Raw genomic sequence first — 16,452 nt, 5'->3', positions numbered from 1 at the left:
AGAACGCTTTATACCTCCAAATCCACTAATTCCTAAAACCTTATAGTTATTTTCTTCTCCAACATCAAAAAAATCTGATTTTTTGATGACTTTCGGAGGTTTGTTTCCGATACCTGGACTGGGAACATAATACTTATCACCTCCAGATATTCCTGCATCCTTGCACTTCGATTCCTCAATGACTTCCGGAGGTTTGTGTCCGATACCGGAAGTACTCAGAGCAGACTCCTTAATACTTACATAAGGTCAAGCTTCTGTCACTGAATGTGTCTCGAAATATACAGCTTGGATTATATCTGTATGCTAATTAAAATAGGGAAAAAATAAAAATAAAAATAAAAGATAACCAAATTATTAAATGTGCAGGATTAGCTACCATACACAGACAACAAATTAAGAAGAAATAATGATTTTGCTGCATCACTACTCATAGTAGAGTGCAAAGTTTCATCCATATTTCGAACACAACTCGGATTAGATCATCTTAGCTGATCCACCAAGGCATCTCTCCAGACAAAAATGCTCTTTTTCTTCGATGCATTTGCAATTGTTATAATTGCAAGAGGTAAACCTGCACATATCTTTACTATATCAACTGCAATAGATTGGAAAATCTGGGTTGTGTTTGTTTTATTATTTTGAGTAGTATTTTTGAAAAAATTGAGTTGAGTTGTTATTACCAGATAAAATTTGAAAATTATTGAAAATATCCCTTAAGTTTGTTAATTAGTTAAACACCCCCTATAATAAAGCATTGAAAATTAATAAAAACACCCTCACTCACCTATTAAATGCTGACAATCGGACAGTGAATCTGGCCGAAAAAGGTCAGATCGACACACGACTGACCAAATCCAACATGTCATGCGTCATTATGGTGACTTCTGACCACTCTCAGACAGTAGTGGCCAATTGTCGACATTTAATAGATGAGTGGAGGTGTTTTTTTTTTTTTAATTTTCAATGTTTCATTTCTAAGGTGTTTAATTAAATTAACAAACTTAAGGGATTTAAAAATAGTTAAATAGAATATGATTGAATTTTGAGAATAATGAAACAAATATGTATTTTGAATATGATAAGAATAGGAAAACAAACAAACCCTCGATATTTCTGTGATTTGCCCACTATCTTCTTAAATAAAATTCTTTGCTTCTTTATAAGATAAAGTTTCAACTAAAAAATTTATAAGATGACCACACTCCCACCTTTTCTCCCCGTCAGTCCAAGTCTCTGTTTTGTCATTTGTTGATCACGCTGACTTAATATTTAGGAGAGTTTATTCAATTTTTTTTTTTTTTTTTTTTTTTTTTTTTTTTGTGTCAGAGCCAATGAGATCCCTTTAATACATTACAAGCCCAAAGGATCGGGTTAAGTCATAATACCCCAAAGTTCGAACCCAGAAAGTTAAGGAATTAAGCAAACCTCCTTGACTGTCCGACCAATCCCTTGGAATTGTGTTTATTTAATTTCAATCCTTCCATTTCTTATGAAATCGAATGAACCCTTAAAGTATTACACAGGTTAATAGAAAGAATCACACTTTCACCCCTAAACTACAGCTGCTGCAATTCGATTGTAGTACATAAATAAAAGGAAAATGATAGAGTTACCGAAAAGTTTACACCAAATTTATGCACCGAATGACGTGACAAAATCATAACTGTTGATTAATATTAACTGATAATAAATTAACGGTCAGGATTGTGCCATGTCATTCGGTGCACAAATTCGGTGTAAACCCATCGGTAACTGTAACATTACTCTAAATAAAATGCATCTTTGGGCTCATATGTGTCCATGAGAAATGGCTGACATTGATATCTGATCCTCTCTATTCTACTGCTATTTTTTTTTTTTTTTTTTGAATTTCATTCTGTTGTTTTCTTTTCTACAAATATGGATTCTATTTCTGTATTACTGAATTCAATTACCATATTTTCCTCTATTTGATGATCATTATCTTATTAAACTAGTAAACAGAGTTTGTAAAAGCATCAGGGTCTCTCCCTTGATTTCCACCAGCATAGCTTTGATGATTCTGTTTCCCCACGTGTTTCATGCTTCCACTTAAAGAGTTGTGGTTTGCTCAGTTTTTCTGGGGAATAAATTCCAGGATAGAAAGAGATTGCTGGTGGAACCTTTGCCAAAATTCTTTCTTTCACTTACTGACAAAAAATATTTCACTGCCTCATAGGTGTCTACCACTAATTAGCAACATGAAAACCGAATAAATAAAATTTCGATGCCAAAAAAATATCGATACAAATGAAAAGATCCATGCAACAATTGCAACTGTAAATTCTCCTTGACTGATACTCAGTGTGCTCAAGAACTTGAGAAGAAGAACTAAGTAAAACATATAAACCCTTAAGCAGAAATAAAAACTATCAAATAAGCTTCTGTTACTGACTCCACTTCTCCTCCATCATGAATGATTTAAATGAAACTTTCATTAGCTTTGAACCATGTCTATATTTTGTACTGCAGTATATGGGTTAAACACTTCTGTTTTCTACAGAGCTTGTTGCATTATACTCACATATCACTCCATGTACTCTGCACCTATAGAAGCACATATAGCTTGCTGAGCTCAAACTCACCCAGCATAGCTGCACTGAGAACAGAGATGTTCTGCACTTTCATCTTAAACCACTATTTATTGCAAGAAAATCCAATGTGTAGCTATGTAACCCTAACGAAACCATTAAAGAAACTTCAGTTTAGGGGTTAAATGCTTATACTCTCTGGTTAACCAGTTGTGCTAGTTAGACTTGTGTATTACTGTTGGACTCTTATTTGCTAGTTTAACTTTTTTATTAGGTGGTTCCTTTTGATGAAAATTAGAGTTCAAACTCATTTTTTATCAGTATTTCTTTCTCTCTCTGTCTGTGTTTGGGTTACTTCACAGAACTATGGTAACATATCACACTAATCACTCCACCTACCCTGCACCTTTAAAAGCACAAATTGCTTGATTTTCTAGGTTTGCAAAACCAAAGAAATGCATGAATTGACTGTAAAACAGAAATCCACCGCCAAAAAAGCCTTAACGAAAAGATAATCTCTAGACATATTACTCGCGTGATCTAACCACAACTCCAACAGAGGCATGAACTCGTATCACATAATATATTAACCCAAAACATAATCATCAAGTTAGCATGTATGATGATGATACCCCAATAACGTATGTGTAGCCTATTAATTTCAGTGGGATCCTAGATGAATCTAAGGCTCAATGCATGCAACTGGAAGAAGTGATGATAAATGGGAAAAACAACTAAGCAAGACATTAACGGCAGAAAATTTTTTAGGTTTCCTGACGGGCTGTGGCAACAATGCCAACACCAGTAAATCCGTAGGGTGATACATCAGCATGAAAAGAGTTTACAATCATACCTAACTACTCCTAAGGAAGTTTAGTTAGAGATTAACTTGTTTGCCCTTAACTGCATTTTTGACCATTGAAAAGCAAATGGAAACAAAATAAATAAAAATAAAAAAATTCATAGAACAAATGCACATACATAAGAACAACAGTACTCTTCACCAAATGATCCCTTTAAGAAGATCACCTATGTCCCGTGACCAATCCTTTCAGCTTTCATCCGAACAAATATAATCATATTTTCAATTATTTCTAGAAACAGAACAGCCTGATTGATGATTTTAACTAAACAATAATTAACAGCTCAATATCAGCATCAAACTGAGACATTAACAGCATAAATAAGGCACTAAGCCACCAAGCACAGTCTCAGTAAAATTAACATCACAACACAGTATTAAAGTGTAAAATTGGAAGCAAATATACATAACAACAAACGCCTTATATCAATTTCTCCTGTCTTTTATACAAAGTTAACAATATCATAAAAGAATAGAGTTTACAATGATTAATTCATCAGTCAAAACCAGCATTGGATCTAATCATTTACCTCAATCATGAGAACCATGACCATTCTCAAGACCCTTGACACCTACTTTGACCTTTGGCTTTGCAATGTTCTCCTCTTCTATAATCTCGTCCTCATCAGAATCCAATGTGAAATTGCTCACAGTCTCCATAGGCTGCATTTCAGCTCCAAGCGGCCTATACTTCATAAAGTCACCACCACCACGAATTCCGTTCCTTTTTGCCATCATTGAATAAAACCCCACAACCAAAGCCACAAGCAATGCAAGATGGCAATTAAACTGAAGTGTAGCAATAGCTCTAGCTCTATGATAATCTGCATGACTCTTACACCTTATAGTATAATTCCCTCTACTCTTTTCATGCAAAGAGCATCCATGAGCAAGCAAATTAGTGTAAAAAGACAACCCCATTTGTAGAAACCACATTCCTTGCAAAACCAACCCAATCCCACGACCCAATCTTGCAAAATTCGATCTTGAACTTGTTGATCTCAATTCAAGAACAGTTGAAATCACACACACTAAAATCGGTACAAGCAAGAGATCAAAATATCGATTCTCAATCCCAATAGTGTCCTTCCTTTGCAAATAATACAACAAAAACTCCTCCACAAAAGCAAAGAGAAGAACCAAATCAAGAACTGAAGAAGGCAAAGAGAATGAACTTCTAAAATTCCTCAACAAACCAAGAACCGAATAAAGGAAAAACAAAGAAGCAATAGCAAGAACTTGTAACTGAAGGGCTGAACCAACTCTGTCCCTAAAATTCACAGCATTAAACACAGAAACCAAAGAGTTCAACACAAACAGAAATGAAAAAAAGCAAACAATGACGAAACTCAAAGAAGATGAGTAAAGGTCTTTCCTTTCTTTGTTTGTGTCAGAAAGTCGAGATTTTGACGGGTCGGAAAGCTGAGTTTCAGACGGGTTTAAAGAGGAAAGAGACTCCCATACACCGATCAGAATGAATCCACCACCGGCAGCGGTGAAGGTGACGAGCCCCATGGCTGAGTTTTGGAGAATCTATTACTGTTAGAAGAGAGATCTTGGTTTGGAGGAGTTAGAGCTAGGTGAGAGATGGGATTTGGTGTCTGAGAATACAAGATTACGGTGATTAGAAGTCATTATGATGTTTCACTGTCAAAGAGGTTGCAGTGTTCTAGTACATTTGACTTTTTGTTTGGTTTTGATTCACACATTGCAATTTACACGTGACTGTTTCTTTCTTTCTCTGTTCGATCTTCTTGAGCTGGCTGGCTGTTATTTATCGCTCTTTCGGAGGAGTTGGGTTCTTGAGTTAGATTGTCCCTTCAATTCCTTCAAGTAGTTTTGTAAAACATAAAACTTATCAAATAAGTCATGCTATATTTAACCTAAAACATAGGGGAATGGATAAAAACACTATCCTTTTAGGAAATATCTAGGAAGGGTGTTTGTCTGAAGCTCTAAACCCTGTTTGTTTATAGTTTTTTGGGCTTATAACAAAAATTATAAACTATTTTGATTAAATATATTATTATATTAATTTTATTTAATTTTAAAATTTCATTATATAAGCTTATTTTTATATTTCAAACAATCTACGCATATTTTTATAAAATAATTATCTATAAAGTATTTGATTTTTTAATTCTAAAATTAAATTATATTATAATATGATTAAAATATATTTTGATAATATTATAATAAAAAATTGAGTTAATATAATTTATTATTTGATAAAATAATTTAGTACTCTTTTAGTTATTTTAATAATAAAATGTATTTATAATCCACATTTTATTAAACGCGTCAACTACTTATCTGTCATTTATAAGTATATTAACAAAACACGTAACTGTTTAAATTTCAAATACTTATAAACTAATTTTCATAAGCTTAATCAAACAGACTCTAAGGCATCGAAGTTAAGATAGATTGGCAATCTGTTGAGTTGAACAAGATTGGGAAATAAATTGCTTATCTGAACATATGTGATTATGTTCTGTTTCTATAACTTTCTTATCCTCAAACCTAAATGATAGTTCATCAAAGTCATATTTTTCTCATTTTTCCTAATATAATAAGTGCCTTTTTGGAGGGTCAAGGTCAACCATCCTACAAGATGGATGGTCCATGTGAGCATGAGAGATCAAGCTTCAAGCCCATACAAAGTGGATAACTGATAAAAAAAAAATAAGCCTCTGGCCCATAATGTGGTACCCAAAATTTCAGGTTCTGCTACAACCCAATGCACCAAATCTGCTAACAAAATGTCAAAATCTCCTCTCAAGCTTGTCCTTTTCCCTATTCCTCAAATGTACTACTGCAAAAAGGCCACAAAAACGTTCTTATGGTGTACTCAACTTCACTCAATAACAACTTACCTTTAAACAATATGTTGTCTTTTCCTTTTCAAAGCGAAACTTATTAACTGAAGCAACCAACCGATGGCTTGCTGTACTATCTAATTATAGAAAGAATACTTTAATACACCCTATGTTTTGCATCTTTAAGGGGATTTTTTTTGTTATTTTGAAACTTCAGGGGTTCCCTGTATTTGTCCCTTGTAGATATCCACGAAGTTGTGCTATAAATAGAGATACAAAAGACAGTTGATGTTCATCTTTCTTATTGACTTTGTAACTCTGCAAAAACATGGAACTGAAAAGCCTTGTTAACAGTTTCATAGTTTTGTTGTTCTTGTTTTTTGTTGTGGGCATCCAAAATTCTGTGCAGGGTCGCTTGCTGAGTTCAGTCTTGAAACCTCACAGAAACGATGCACCTGCTTATGCTCGTTGGTTGGTCTCTCAAAATTCTTGGGGGGTCTTAAAGTAAAATCTCAATCTTTCATCTTTAACTTTTACTATTTATTAGCTTGTATTAATCAACTTTATTTTGTGTGTACTTCTGCTTGTGTTGATTATAGAAATTTTGGGTAGAGGATTGGTTATATTGGATTATAGGATTGGCGAATGTTAAATTTCAGTAATTTGTAATGGGTTGGCTTCTTTTTGGTTTAAGATTTTATATTTTTGTTTGTTTTCTGTTTACCTGAGAAAATATTAATGGGCACAAATAGAAGGTTTTATGTTTTTGCTTGTTTTAGTGTTTACTGGAAAGTGATAATAACGGGGGCAATTAGAACATTTGCTGTTAAATTAAGGGTTTTTTTCAGTTAGAATAGATGCTGTTTAGTTTTTTTCTTTTGAATTTGGAATATGCTGCTGATTTCTTCTGTTTCTGGGGATATATTGACGTCCATATGAACATTTTAACGGTTTGAATTTGGGATACCTTTGTTGTTGGTATTTTGTTAATCATATTTTCGCGAGATTGTGTAAAAATTTTATATTGAGAATCTGAGGTATTGTTGTAGTTTTAAGCTTGATTTTCCTTTGAATTTGCAGTACTATATCAAGTGACTTGGGAGGAGCACCATTTGGGTAAGTTGTTTCTAATTTTTTCACTGAAAATTATTATATCCTTTCTCAATTTTTGAACTGCATATATTTAGATTGTTTCCCTTGGAAATAGTACCTAATATATACAATATTAATCTATGTATAAAGCGAACAACAGAAGCATGGATTGTTATTTTTCACTCTGTTTTAAGGTGTATGCAACTTGGGCTTGTAATTGCATAAAATAACAATTGCAATCCACATTCAGAGACCTTCTTTCTTAAACATTCACACTTGAAACACAACTCACACGTGTATGGACACACTTGCTTATGCACACAGATACACAAGCATGCACTTGTTTATATTCTTTTGCTATATTTAAGTAAAGTTATATTTTTGTTATGCTTATTCATGATATGATAACTCACAGTAAAGCAATAAGTTTGCCTTTTCTACTTGCATTTAAACTAGCTTGTTGACTGTGTTATGAAATTCTCAATGCAGGAATGTTGTTTCATTTAGTGATGGACTACCTAATGAAGGTAGTGGTGTCCCATACTTCTATTTGACAACTCTTGATCCTACTGCCAGTAATGCATTAAAGGACCAGAGGTCTTCACTAACAATTAGTGAGTACCCTCTTGGAACTTGTGGCAAAAGAGACCCTGAGAATCCTGTTTGTGCGAAAATTACACTCACAGGAAAGGTGCGTTGCAAGCTAAAGTATATCCATGTGTTATTTATGTGGCCACTGAATTTGTGGCTTATTATGTATTTTCTACTTTCCAGTTTTTGGACATAGCTATTTTCATTAGATGTATGCAATACTTGTATTATGTGTAAACTTGCATAGCATTTATGTTGTTTTGCTTATCCCTTCCGATTAGGACTAAGGTGGATTAATTCTGCATCTTATGGTTTGTTAGTTGGTGGTTCTCGACAATAAGTCTGAAGAAGCAAAATTGGCTAAAAGCAACTTGTTCTCAAAGCATCCAGAGATGAAGGGTAATTACCTGCAAATTTATTTAATATGGAGGCTAGTAGCAGATGATCCAGCTGCTATCTCTCTCTTCCTATATTGACTAATTTTTGTCTTCTTTTTCCTTGGTTGATAGGTTGGCCTAAGGACCACAACTTCCAGTTCTTCAAATTAGAGATGGAAGATATATTTATGATTAACTGGTTTGGCGGGCCTAAGCCTCTAACAGTGGATGAGTACCTGCATTATAAACAGTGAGTGATAGAGCAGTAACAGTGTCTGTACTCTAGATCAAATAGCCGAAATACATAATGAAATAAACACCTTTCTGTAATACAAATCAACTAGTGGAATGAAGAGAAATATTTCGTATCTCAAGTGAATACTTTTTATTTCTTTGCTGATGCATTTTCCCCCACACATGGGGTCTCTTTCATTTGCAGGAACAACCTTGCCTTGGTTCAATCAGATACCATCTAATTCCCAATTCTTATGCATGCTTGTGTTGGGCGCAAATGCCAAGTGTTTGTAACAAATGATTATATGTAAATAAACCTGCAGCTATTGATGTATATTGCTTTATTTTCAAGTTATGCCTCATTGTACTCTCTGATCAAATAATCAGAGAAACAAAATTGCTGTTTATTGTTTGACAATCTTAAACTCCATGTACATATTATTCTTAAAAGTGAACTTTCTGAAATTGTTTTTTCATTTTGCACAGTGACATACAGTGCATACTTATACTTCTACGGTTCTACCTTGTTTGTCCAAAAATCTGAGCTTTAAAATCTTGCAGAAGCTCAGATGGAACAATTAAGTCTTGACTTGGGAAGACAACTCAACCAGCAGCAGAAGCCATATATGATATATCATCATCTTTAAAAACATGTTATTCTGATTGTCAACAGAGCTTAAATTGCATTAAATAATTGTGCATACAGTTTAAAGAAATTACTTGTCTAAACATCAGCAGATTTCAAGTTTCCAGCCAAAGCATTGATATAACAAGACATACATAAGCATATTTTTAGGGAACTAGACAAGCCATAATCCGAAAACTATAAAAGACTGAAGATATTGTCCTTTAGATATCATGGCGGGGATGAGTAATCTAAACACCAAACACGTGAGAAGCACGTGACAAGAGAGTAGATAGGTATATTATATAAATGGCATGATCTTGTTAACTGCTTTTTAACGTTCATCTCTGAAGTCTCATCTTCAGACAAATTCTCTCTCAATCTTCATCCATGAAATGATGCTTTCTTTGTACTACCACAACCCTGCACTGCCACCCAAGACCCTTCCAAATTCTTCTCCTTCATTCTTCACTATCCACAAAACCCTAACCCTTCACAGCCCTTCCAAAACCATCATCAAATGCTCCACCGCAAAAAACCCTCAAACCAAAACCAAAACCCATCTCCAAAAGCTCCCCAAATCTGCCATTCAACGCATTGCTGACAAACTTCGAAGTCTAGGCATAGTTGAAGAAGCGGGTCCAGATAAAACCCAAAACCTTGAACCCAAAACCCTGGAAGAAAACTCCGCAGGGGAGATATTTATCCCACTTCCCAATAGAATTCCCAAGTTTCGGGTGGGCTATACTATGGATTCCAGCTGGAGTACGCCGGAAAACCCGGTACCCGTGCCGGGTTCAGGAGAGGCTATTGTGAGGTACAATGAGTTGAGAAATGAAGTGATAAAGCAAAAGGAGTTGTACAAGAAACCAAAAGAGAAGGTTGTGCCTTCATTGGCTGAGTTGAAACTTTCAGGAGAAGACTTGAGAAGGTTGAGAACAATTGGGATTGGGTTGAGGAAAAAGTTGAAAGTTGGGAAAGCTGGAATTACGGAGGGGATCGTGAATGGGATACACGAGAGGTGGAGAAATACTGAGGTGGTGAAGATTGTGTGTGAGGATTTGTGTAGATTGAATATGAAGAGAACCCATGATTTATTGGAGGTATCTTTTGTTTAATTATTGTTTATGTGATGACTGCTTCTGTTGTGTATTTTCTTCTGGGATTTTGTGTTCACAATTTTGGTTGAATTGGGTATATATGGCTATGTTTAACTAAAGAAAAAGAAACTCTAATGGCTACATTTGGGGTAAAGATGCTCATAATTGAAAGTTCATTCAAGAAACTGATCCTTCATAATACACTCTGGCCTTGCCAACTTAGGCCAAAAGTGGTGGATGTTCAGTTCCAACCAAAATTTTGAACTTTTATAGTAATGCTTTAGTTACTTTGAATTTGCATAAAATTCTATATGCATAACGTGCTAAATCATTCCAATTTTTAATTTGTCATTGTTCATCCTATATTTCCCCACATTCTTGTCCTTGTGGAGTTGTGATTTCAATAACTTCCCAACATTGTAAACCTCAATTAGAGTTTTCTGTTCCACTCACAAACACCTTGTTGGATGACGTTTGAGATTCTTTTGTAATGTTATGAAGAAAGTCTCAGTATGCATGCTGCAAAGTGAATCCTATATCTCACTAAAAATAGAATCCTAAAACATAAGTATTCATTTGAAGATCAGGTTTGACATGTGGTTACTACTGAGTCCCCAAATATTGTGCTCTAATGTTATTCTTCTTTTGTGGCATTTCCAGAAAAAAACTGGAGGCTTGGTTGTTTGGAGGTCCGGAACCAAAATAATATTGTATAGGGGGGCCAATTATAAGTATCCGTACTTCTTATCTGATAAAAGTACAACAGATGATGCTTCTCCTGATACTTCACCTGATCCAGATGTGGATAGTGGAGTACTTGATACAATGAATAGCTGCTCTTCTGGCGTTGATGGCACCAATGGTGTAAAACCTTCTGGACAAAGTCCAACCAACAGAAGGGTTCAACCAACCTTAATTCATGGTGTTGGTTCTCCAGATAAAGTAAGATTTCAATTGCCAGGTGAGGAAGAACTTGCCAGAGAAGCTGATCGTTTGTTAGATGGCCTGGGTCCTCGGTTTACTGATTGGTGGGGGTATGACCCTCAACCTGTTGATGCTGATCTTCTACCTGCCATAATACCTGGTTACAGGAGACCCTTCCGCCTTCTTCCCTATGGTGTGCAGCCAATACTCACAAATGATGAAATGACCACATTAAGAAGACTTGGCAAACCCTTACCCTGCCATTTTGCATTGGGTGAGTTTAAACTCATTTTAAGTTTCGTATTTGTCTATAATTCTAGATAACATTCACTTTTTTCCTCTTTATAACAGGTAGAAATAGGAAACTTCAGGGATTGGCTGCTGCCATAATTAAGCTCTGGGAAAAATGTGAGATTGCCAAGGTTGCAATCAAGAGAGGAGTACAGAACACTAACAGTGAGTTGATGGCTGAAGAGTTAAAAGTTAGTGATTGTTTTGTCTTGGCCATTTGAGTTTAACTTTTGTGTTGTTTTGAGCAATTTAAAATTGTGATTCCTTTTTCATGCTTAGATGTTAAAGTTCTTTATTTGTCTGAGACTAGATTACTATATCATGTTTGGAAACAGTTAGGAGTTTATCTTCTTGCATTTGTGGAAGTCATAATATATTTTCTAAAGCTCTGCAAATGTTTATCATAGTGATTGAAGCTCTTAACTCATTTCTCTTAATATATTCATTTTTATGAAATCAAAATTGGTTGTCAAGAGGAATTAAAATAGCTAACCACTGTAGTCTCAAATTGTCAGTTAATGTAATTAATTCCTTATATTTGCAGTGTTCTGGTCCATACTTTCTTAAAAATTTAACTTGATAACTCTTGCTACCACTTGTTGAATTTCTATTCATGTAAAATGTCTTCACAGACATTTATTAAATATATATTTATATCCTTAAATGCAGTGGTTGACTGGAGGGAGTCTGCTTTCCCGGGATAAAGAATTTATTGTCCTCTATAGGGGAAAGGATTTCTTGCCGGCTGCTGTTTCCTCTGCAATTGAAGAACGAAGAAAACATGGAATTCTGCGTGAGAAACAGAGGATAGAGTTTAGTACATCAAGTAAAGCTGCACCAGAGCTTAAATTTGGGAATGTAGAGGTTAATTCTGGAGATAATGTAGAGTCTGATTCTGAAAATCAATTTAATGATATGAATGACCAGCAAAATATTGCGGAGTCAGAACAAAAGAAACAAATGTCTGCTGAGGAAGCTATTAGAAGGACTAGCATAAAGTTGTCAATGGTATTTTTTAAAATAAGTTGCTAGAGTTTGTTTGACTTCTTGTTGAAGTTTTAATTTCTTTTACACATGTAATATATTTTCTTCTACAGGCATTAGAAAGGAAAGCTAAGGCAGAGAACCTTTTAGCTGAGCTGGAGAAGAAGGAAATATCACAACAACCTGAATTAGATAAAGAGGGTATAACTAAAGAAGAAAGATATATGCTAAGAAAGGTTGGCTTAAGAATGCGAGCTTTCCTACTAATGGGTGAGTTTTTCCATCTAGCATGAGATTTGAACCCAGATCAGCTAGTTTGTTATTTTTCCTCCTCATGAGTGAGTTCAAGGGGTTTTAGAAGATCTACAAACATTGGGCTCCTTTCGAAGTAGGCATTAATGCACAACTTTTCTTTCTGTGTTCAGGTAGACGGGGGGTTTTTGATGGAACAGTTGAAAACATGCATCTCCATTGGAAATATAGGGAACTTGTGAAGATAATATCTAAGCAGAAAAGCATTGAAGCTGTTCATCAAGAAGCACGAACCTTAGAAGCAGAAAGTGGTGGTATTTTAGTGGCAGTTGAGAGAGTGAGTAAGGGTTATGCAATTATTATGTATCGGGGAAAGAATTATGAAAGGCCTACATCTTTGAGGCCTAAGACGCTGCTGACTAAAAGACAAGCATTGAAACGTTCTGTAGAAGCTCAGCGTCGTGAGGTAAATTGGTAACATGTATGCAGGCATACGCACACGCACACGCACACGCACACTAATGGCTACTCTGACTTTAAATCAGATTGTATTATGTGAGTGTTGCTCAGTTTAGGCATGTCATCTTTAGAGAAATCTTTATTATTATTGCTTATTCCTTTTTAAAAGTTGATCTCTGGTGATGCGTACCTCAGCTTCTTATTTCTTTTGTGCTCCTGCTCTGCAGTCTTTGAAGCTACATGTTTTGGAACTAACCCGAAACATAAACAATTTGAGATATCAGTTGGTAAGTCATTTCATGTTTTTGTTTCTTGTTGGATCAGCAATCTTCGTAAAAAATTTCCCCTTGAAATTATGCTTTTATTTACGCAATCAAATGGAGATAAGTTATGTAATACTGATTTGACACAGGTTAAAGACAAGGAAGCAAATACTATGCAACCAGTTGATAAATCAAGATTACCGCTGGTGAGCTGACTTGTGTTTGTTTTATTTCTCTGCCCTTTTCACTCAATTGGCTTTATGATTTTGAGGTAAAATCACTTAGCCCTACCTTAATGTAGGTTCAAGAGGAGATGGACGATATGCAGTCAGCTAATGTAAGATCAGATTTTGAACTTAATTCAAGTGATAACTCTCAAACAGTAATTCCTATTCCAATACAAGTGAACTTAGAGGTAAAATGTATGCATTTTGGTTTTGGGAAGTAAATTGTGTTAAATGATGCTCTCTCATTTGGGCTTATATGCATGTCAAAGTTAATACCTTGTAACTGCTATTAATTACAAAGTGATACACCTAGTTTATCCTTCCATAACAATGCTGACCAAAAAGAAAATCAAATACATATGCAGTTAGACATGTGTAGATTTAATTGGCATCCCTAATAAATGCAGAGCATTCAAATATGTCCATCTGGCATCATATGAAGATAATGTGCATATCTACAAATCTTATGCCTAAATGATATTTGGTGTGATTTCTTAAGGCTAGGGAGAAACATGGAGCTGATTCGACTTGCATAAAATCAAATGATCCTGAGGATGCTACAGTCAGTCTACAGGCAACTCAACAGGATAAATTGATTGATTTCTCTTCGACATATAATGGGATGGAGACGCTTAAAACTGAAATTGAGTCATCATCTTTATCTTTAAGTAATGTAACCCAGGAAAGTAGAACTGCTGACTCTGCCTCATGCCCTGATAATATTGTGGTAATAACTAGAATTCCTTGTATGGTTGTTTTATATTTTTTCTTGAGATACTGATCTGGTGTATGATCTGGATCTCAGCAGGAAGGAACGGGCTATTCTGCTGTTGTTAATGCTGAGACTTGTTCATCTGGATCTCAGCAAGAAGGAATGGGCTCTTCTGCTGTTGTTAATGCTGAGAATTGTTCATCCAGCTCATCTGGACCTCAGCAAGAAGGAATGGTCTACTCTGCCATTGTTAATTTTGAGGATTTTTCATCCATCGCATCTGGATCTCTGCAAGAAGAAAACGTTAGTTCTGCTGTTGTTAATGCTGAGAATTGTTCATCTAGCTCATCTGGATCTCAGCAAGAAGGAATTGGCAGTTCTTCTGTCAATGCTGATATTTGTTCATTTGGTACTGAGCCAATAGAGCCATCACTTAAATCAGCCATAAATAGATCAGAATTACCAGTTCCGGCTGTGACTGAAAATGGGTGGAATGAGATGGCTTCCAGAGTGGTAAATCTTTCCAATAGAGATAGGCTTCTGCTACGAAAGCAAGCTCTGAAAATGAAGAAACGCCCAGTGCTTGCAGTAGGTAATTTCTATTCTCCCTTCTATGGTCCTTGCTTGACCTCTGTTGCCGTTTTCATTGCAACTGTTGCTATAATCATGGGAACTCAGTTTTTATTTTTATTTCTGTTATTGATTTAACTTAATAGGGAAGAGCAACATTGTCACTGGTGTTGCAAAAACCATAAAAGAACACTTTCGAAAGTATCCTCTGGCTATAGTAAACGTCAAAGGCAGAGCCAAAGGGACTTCAGTCCAGGAAGTGGTTGCAAAACTGCAGGTGTGCACTCCTGAATTCTGCTTTATTTCTGCCTACATAAAGTGTTTTGAAAAAGGCTGTGATGACATGTTTTCCTCATCAATCACACAGGAAGCAACAGGGGCAGTTTTAGTTTCTCAGGAACCTAGTAAAGTCATATTGTATAGGGGCTGGGGTGCAGAAGATGAATCTGGCTACAGGAGTAAGAAGAATGCTAGAGATAAATCATCAATTGGCAGAAAGGTTGACCTACGGCCTGCTGTGTCTCCGGAGCTTCTTGCAGCAATCAGACTTGAATGTGGATTGCAAGATCAACAAGGGCATGAGGCTACTTCAGAAGCTGGACTGTAAGCTTGTGCCAAAGGTATTTGCTGCAATCGTTCATGCCATGGCTATTAATTATGACACAAAAGGATTTCTGACAGCAAAGTGAAAAACTCCATTTTTTTTTTTTTTTTTGGATGTGCAGAATAACTTTACAAATCAGATATTTCTGGATCATTCAGTGATACCCAATTCATCGCATTTGCATGCACAACCGTCAGCATTGTTTCCTCACAGAATCCGCTGCAGAAGTGACCAGGCATGAGTTATTCTTCAAAGGGTCATTTTTGGCCCTGAATGCTGTCTCTCGAGACACTCAAGACCCTCTCCTCTCTGCATACTTCTGTTATTTTCAAAAAGAGCAACATGGATGGTGAGGTACCATCTTCAAAGAAGCTGGTGATAGGGCTCCAAAGAACTAGATACTGATGCTCCGCAAAAAATCACCACCTCTTTTGATTTTAACATTTGGAATCTCTATAATTGTCCATCATCCATAGAGCTGGTAGTTGATGAGTTATGTTAATATTGGTCAGCTCTATATCCAACTTCCGGCTTCTTGTTTATAGATGTAAATTTGGTACAAGGTTGTATAGAATGCCATTGAAATTTGTTTTCATGAAAGTTTACATATTTGGTTAGGGCTACATGCAACCCAAACGATGCAAATGAAAAACATTAAATTTATTTTGCCAACGCAACATTTTTCTTGGAGGTTGAAATATGATTTATAGGAAAAATCTTCGGTTGAATGTGCGTCCATCCAACACGAGTAGGACATGTACTGTGATATTATGATATATACACCACCTTTACCCGTTCAAGTGGTTCGAATAGAGAATTTTAAGTATATAATTCAAGAGGTCTTATTTATTAATTTTAGGGTCTCGAGAGATTGAAAAACGACGATCACTTAACTTTCAAGATGATTAATTTTTTTT

General features: G+C 35.5%; 3 protein-coding genes across 4 annotated transcripts; 2 read left to right on the top strand and 1 right to left on the bottom strand.

The window, feature by feature from the left end:
* Nucleotides 1-3,834: 3,834 nt before the first annotated feature.
* LOC116133087 lies at nt 3,835-5,074 on the bottom strand. The gene has a single exon (XM_031418756.1). The coding sequence runs from the start codon at nt 4,924-4,926 to the stop codon at nt 3,943-3,945; it is 984 nt and encodes a 327-aa protein (XP_031274616.1). The 5' UTR covers nt 4,927-5,074; the 3' UTR covers nt 3,835-3,942.
* A 1,423-nt stretch (nt 5,075-6,497) lies between these two features.
* Nucleotides 6,498-8,954, top strand: LOC116133090 (protein CREG1). The gene is made up of 6 exons (XM_031418758.1): nt 6,498-6,734; nt 7,311-7,346; nt 7,812-8,013; nt 8,234-8,312; nt 8,423-8,540; nt 8,730-8,954. Exons 1-6 carry the CDS (start codon nt 6,559-6,561, stop codon nt 8,764-8,766), a joined length of 648 nt encoding a protein of 215 aa, XP_031274618.1. The 5' UTR covers nt 6,498-6,558; the 3' UTR covers nt 8,767-8,954.
* A 546-nt stretch (nt 8,955-9,500) lies between these two features.
* On the top strand, nt 9,501-16,251 carry LOC116133107 (CRM-domain containing factor CFM2, chloroplastic). 2 transcript variants are annotated; one of them, XM_031418776.1, is made up of 14 exons: nt 9,501-10,252; nt 10,910-11,447; nt 11,525-11,655; nt 12,134-12,472; nt 12,562-12,718; nt 12,874-13,166; nt 13,387-13,446; nt 13,572-13,628; nt 13,724-13,759; nt 14,149-14,376; nt 14,455-14,953; nt 15,078-15,208; nt 15,299-15,551; nt 15,657-16,251. In XM_031418776.1, exons 1-13 carry the CDS (start codon nt 9,545-9,547, stop codon nt 15,536-15,538), a joined length of 3,417 nt encoding a protein of 1,138 aa, XP_031274636.1. In that variant the 5' UTR covers nt 9,501-9,544; the 3' UTR covers nt 15,539-15,551; nt 15,657-16,251. The 2 variants fall into 2 exon arrangements, with proteins under 2 accessions (XP_031274636.1, XP_031274637.1); XM_031418777.1 differs by lacking the exon at nt 13,724-13,759.
* The last annotated feature ends 201 nt before the right edge of the window (nt 16,252-16,452 follow it).

Source organism: Pistacia vera, unplaced genomic scaffold (assembly GCF_008641045.1).
Source record: "Pistacia vera cultivar Batoury unplaced genomic scaffold, PisVer_v2 Contig265, whole genome shotgun sequence".
NCBI lineage: Eukaryota > Viridiplantae > Streptophyta > Magnoliopsida > Sapindales > Anacardiaceae > Pistacia > Pistacia vera.
The sequence above is the reverse complement of the archived record's forward strand: the minus strand, read 5'-3'. Positions and strand labels throughout refer to the sequence as shown.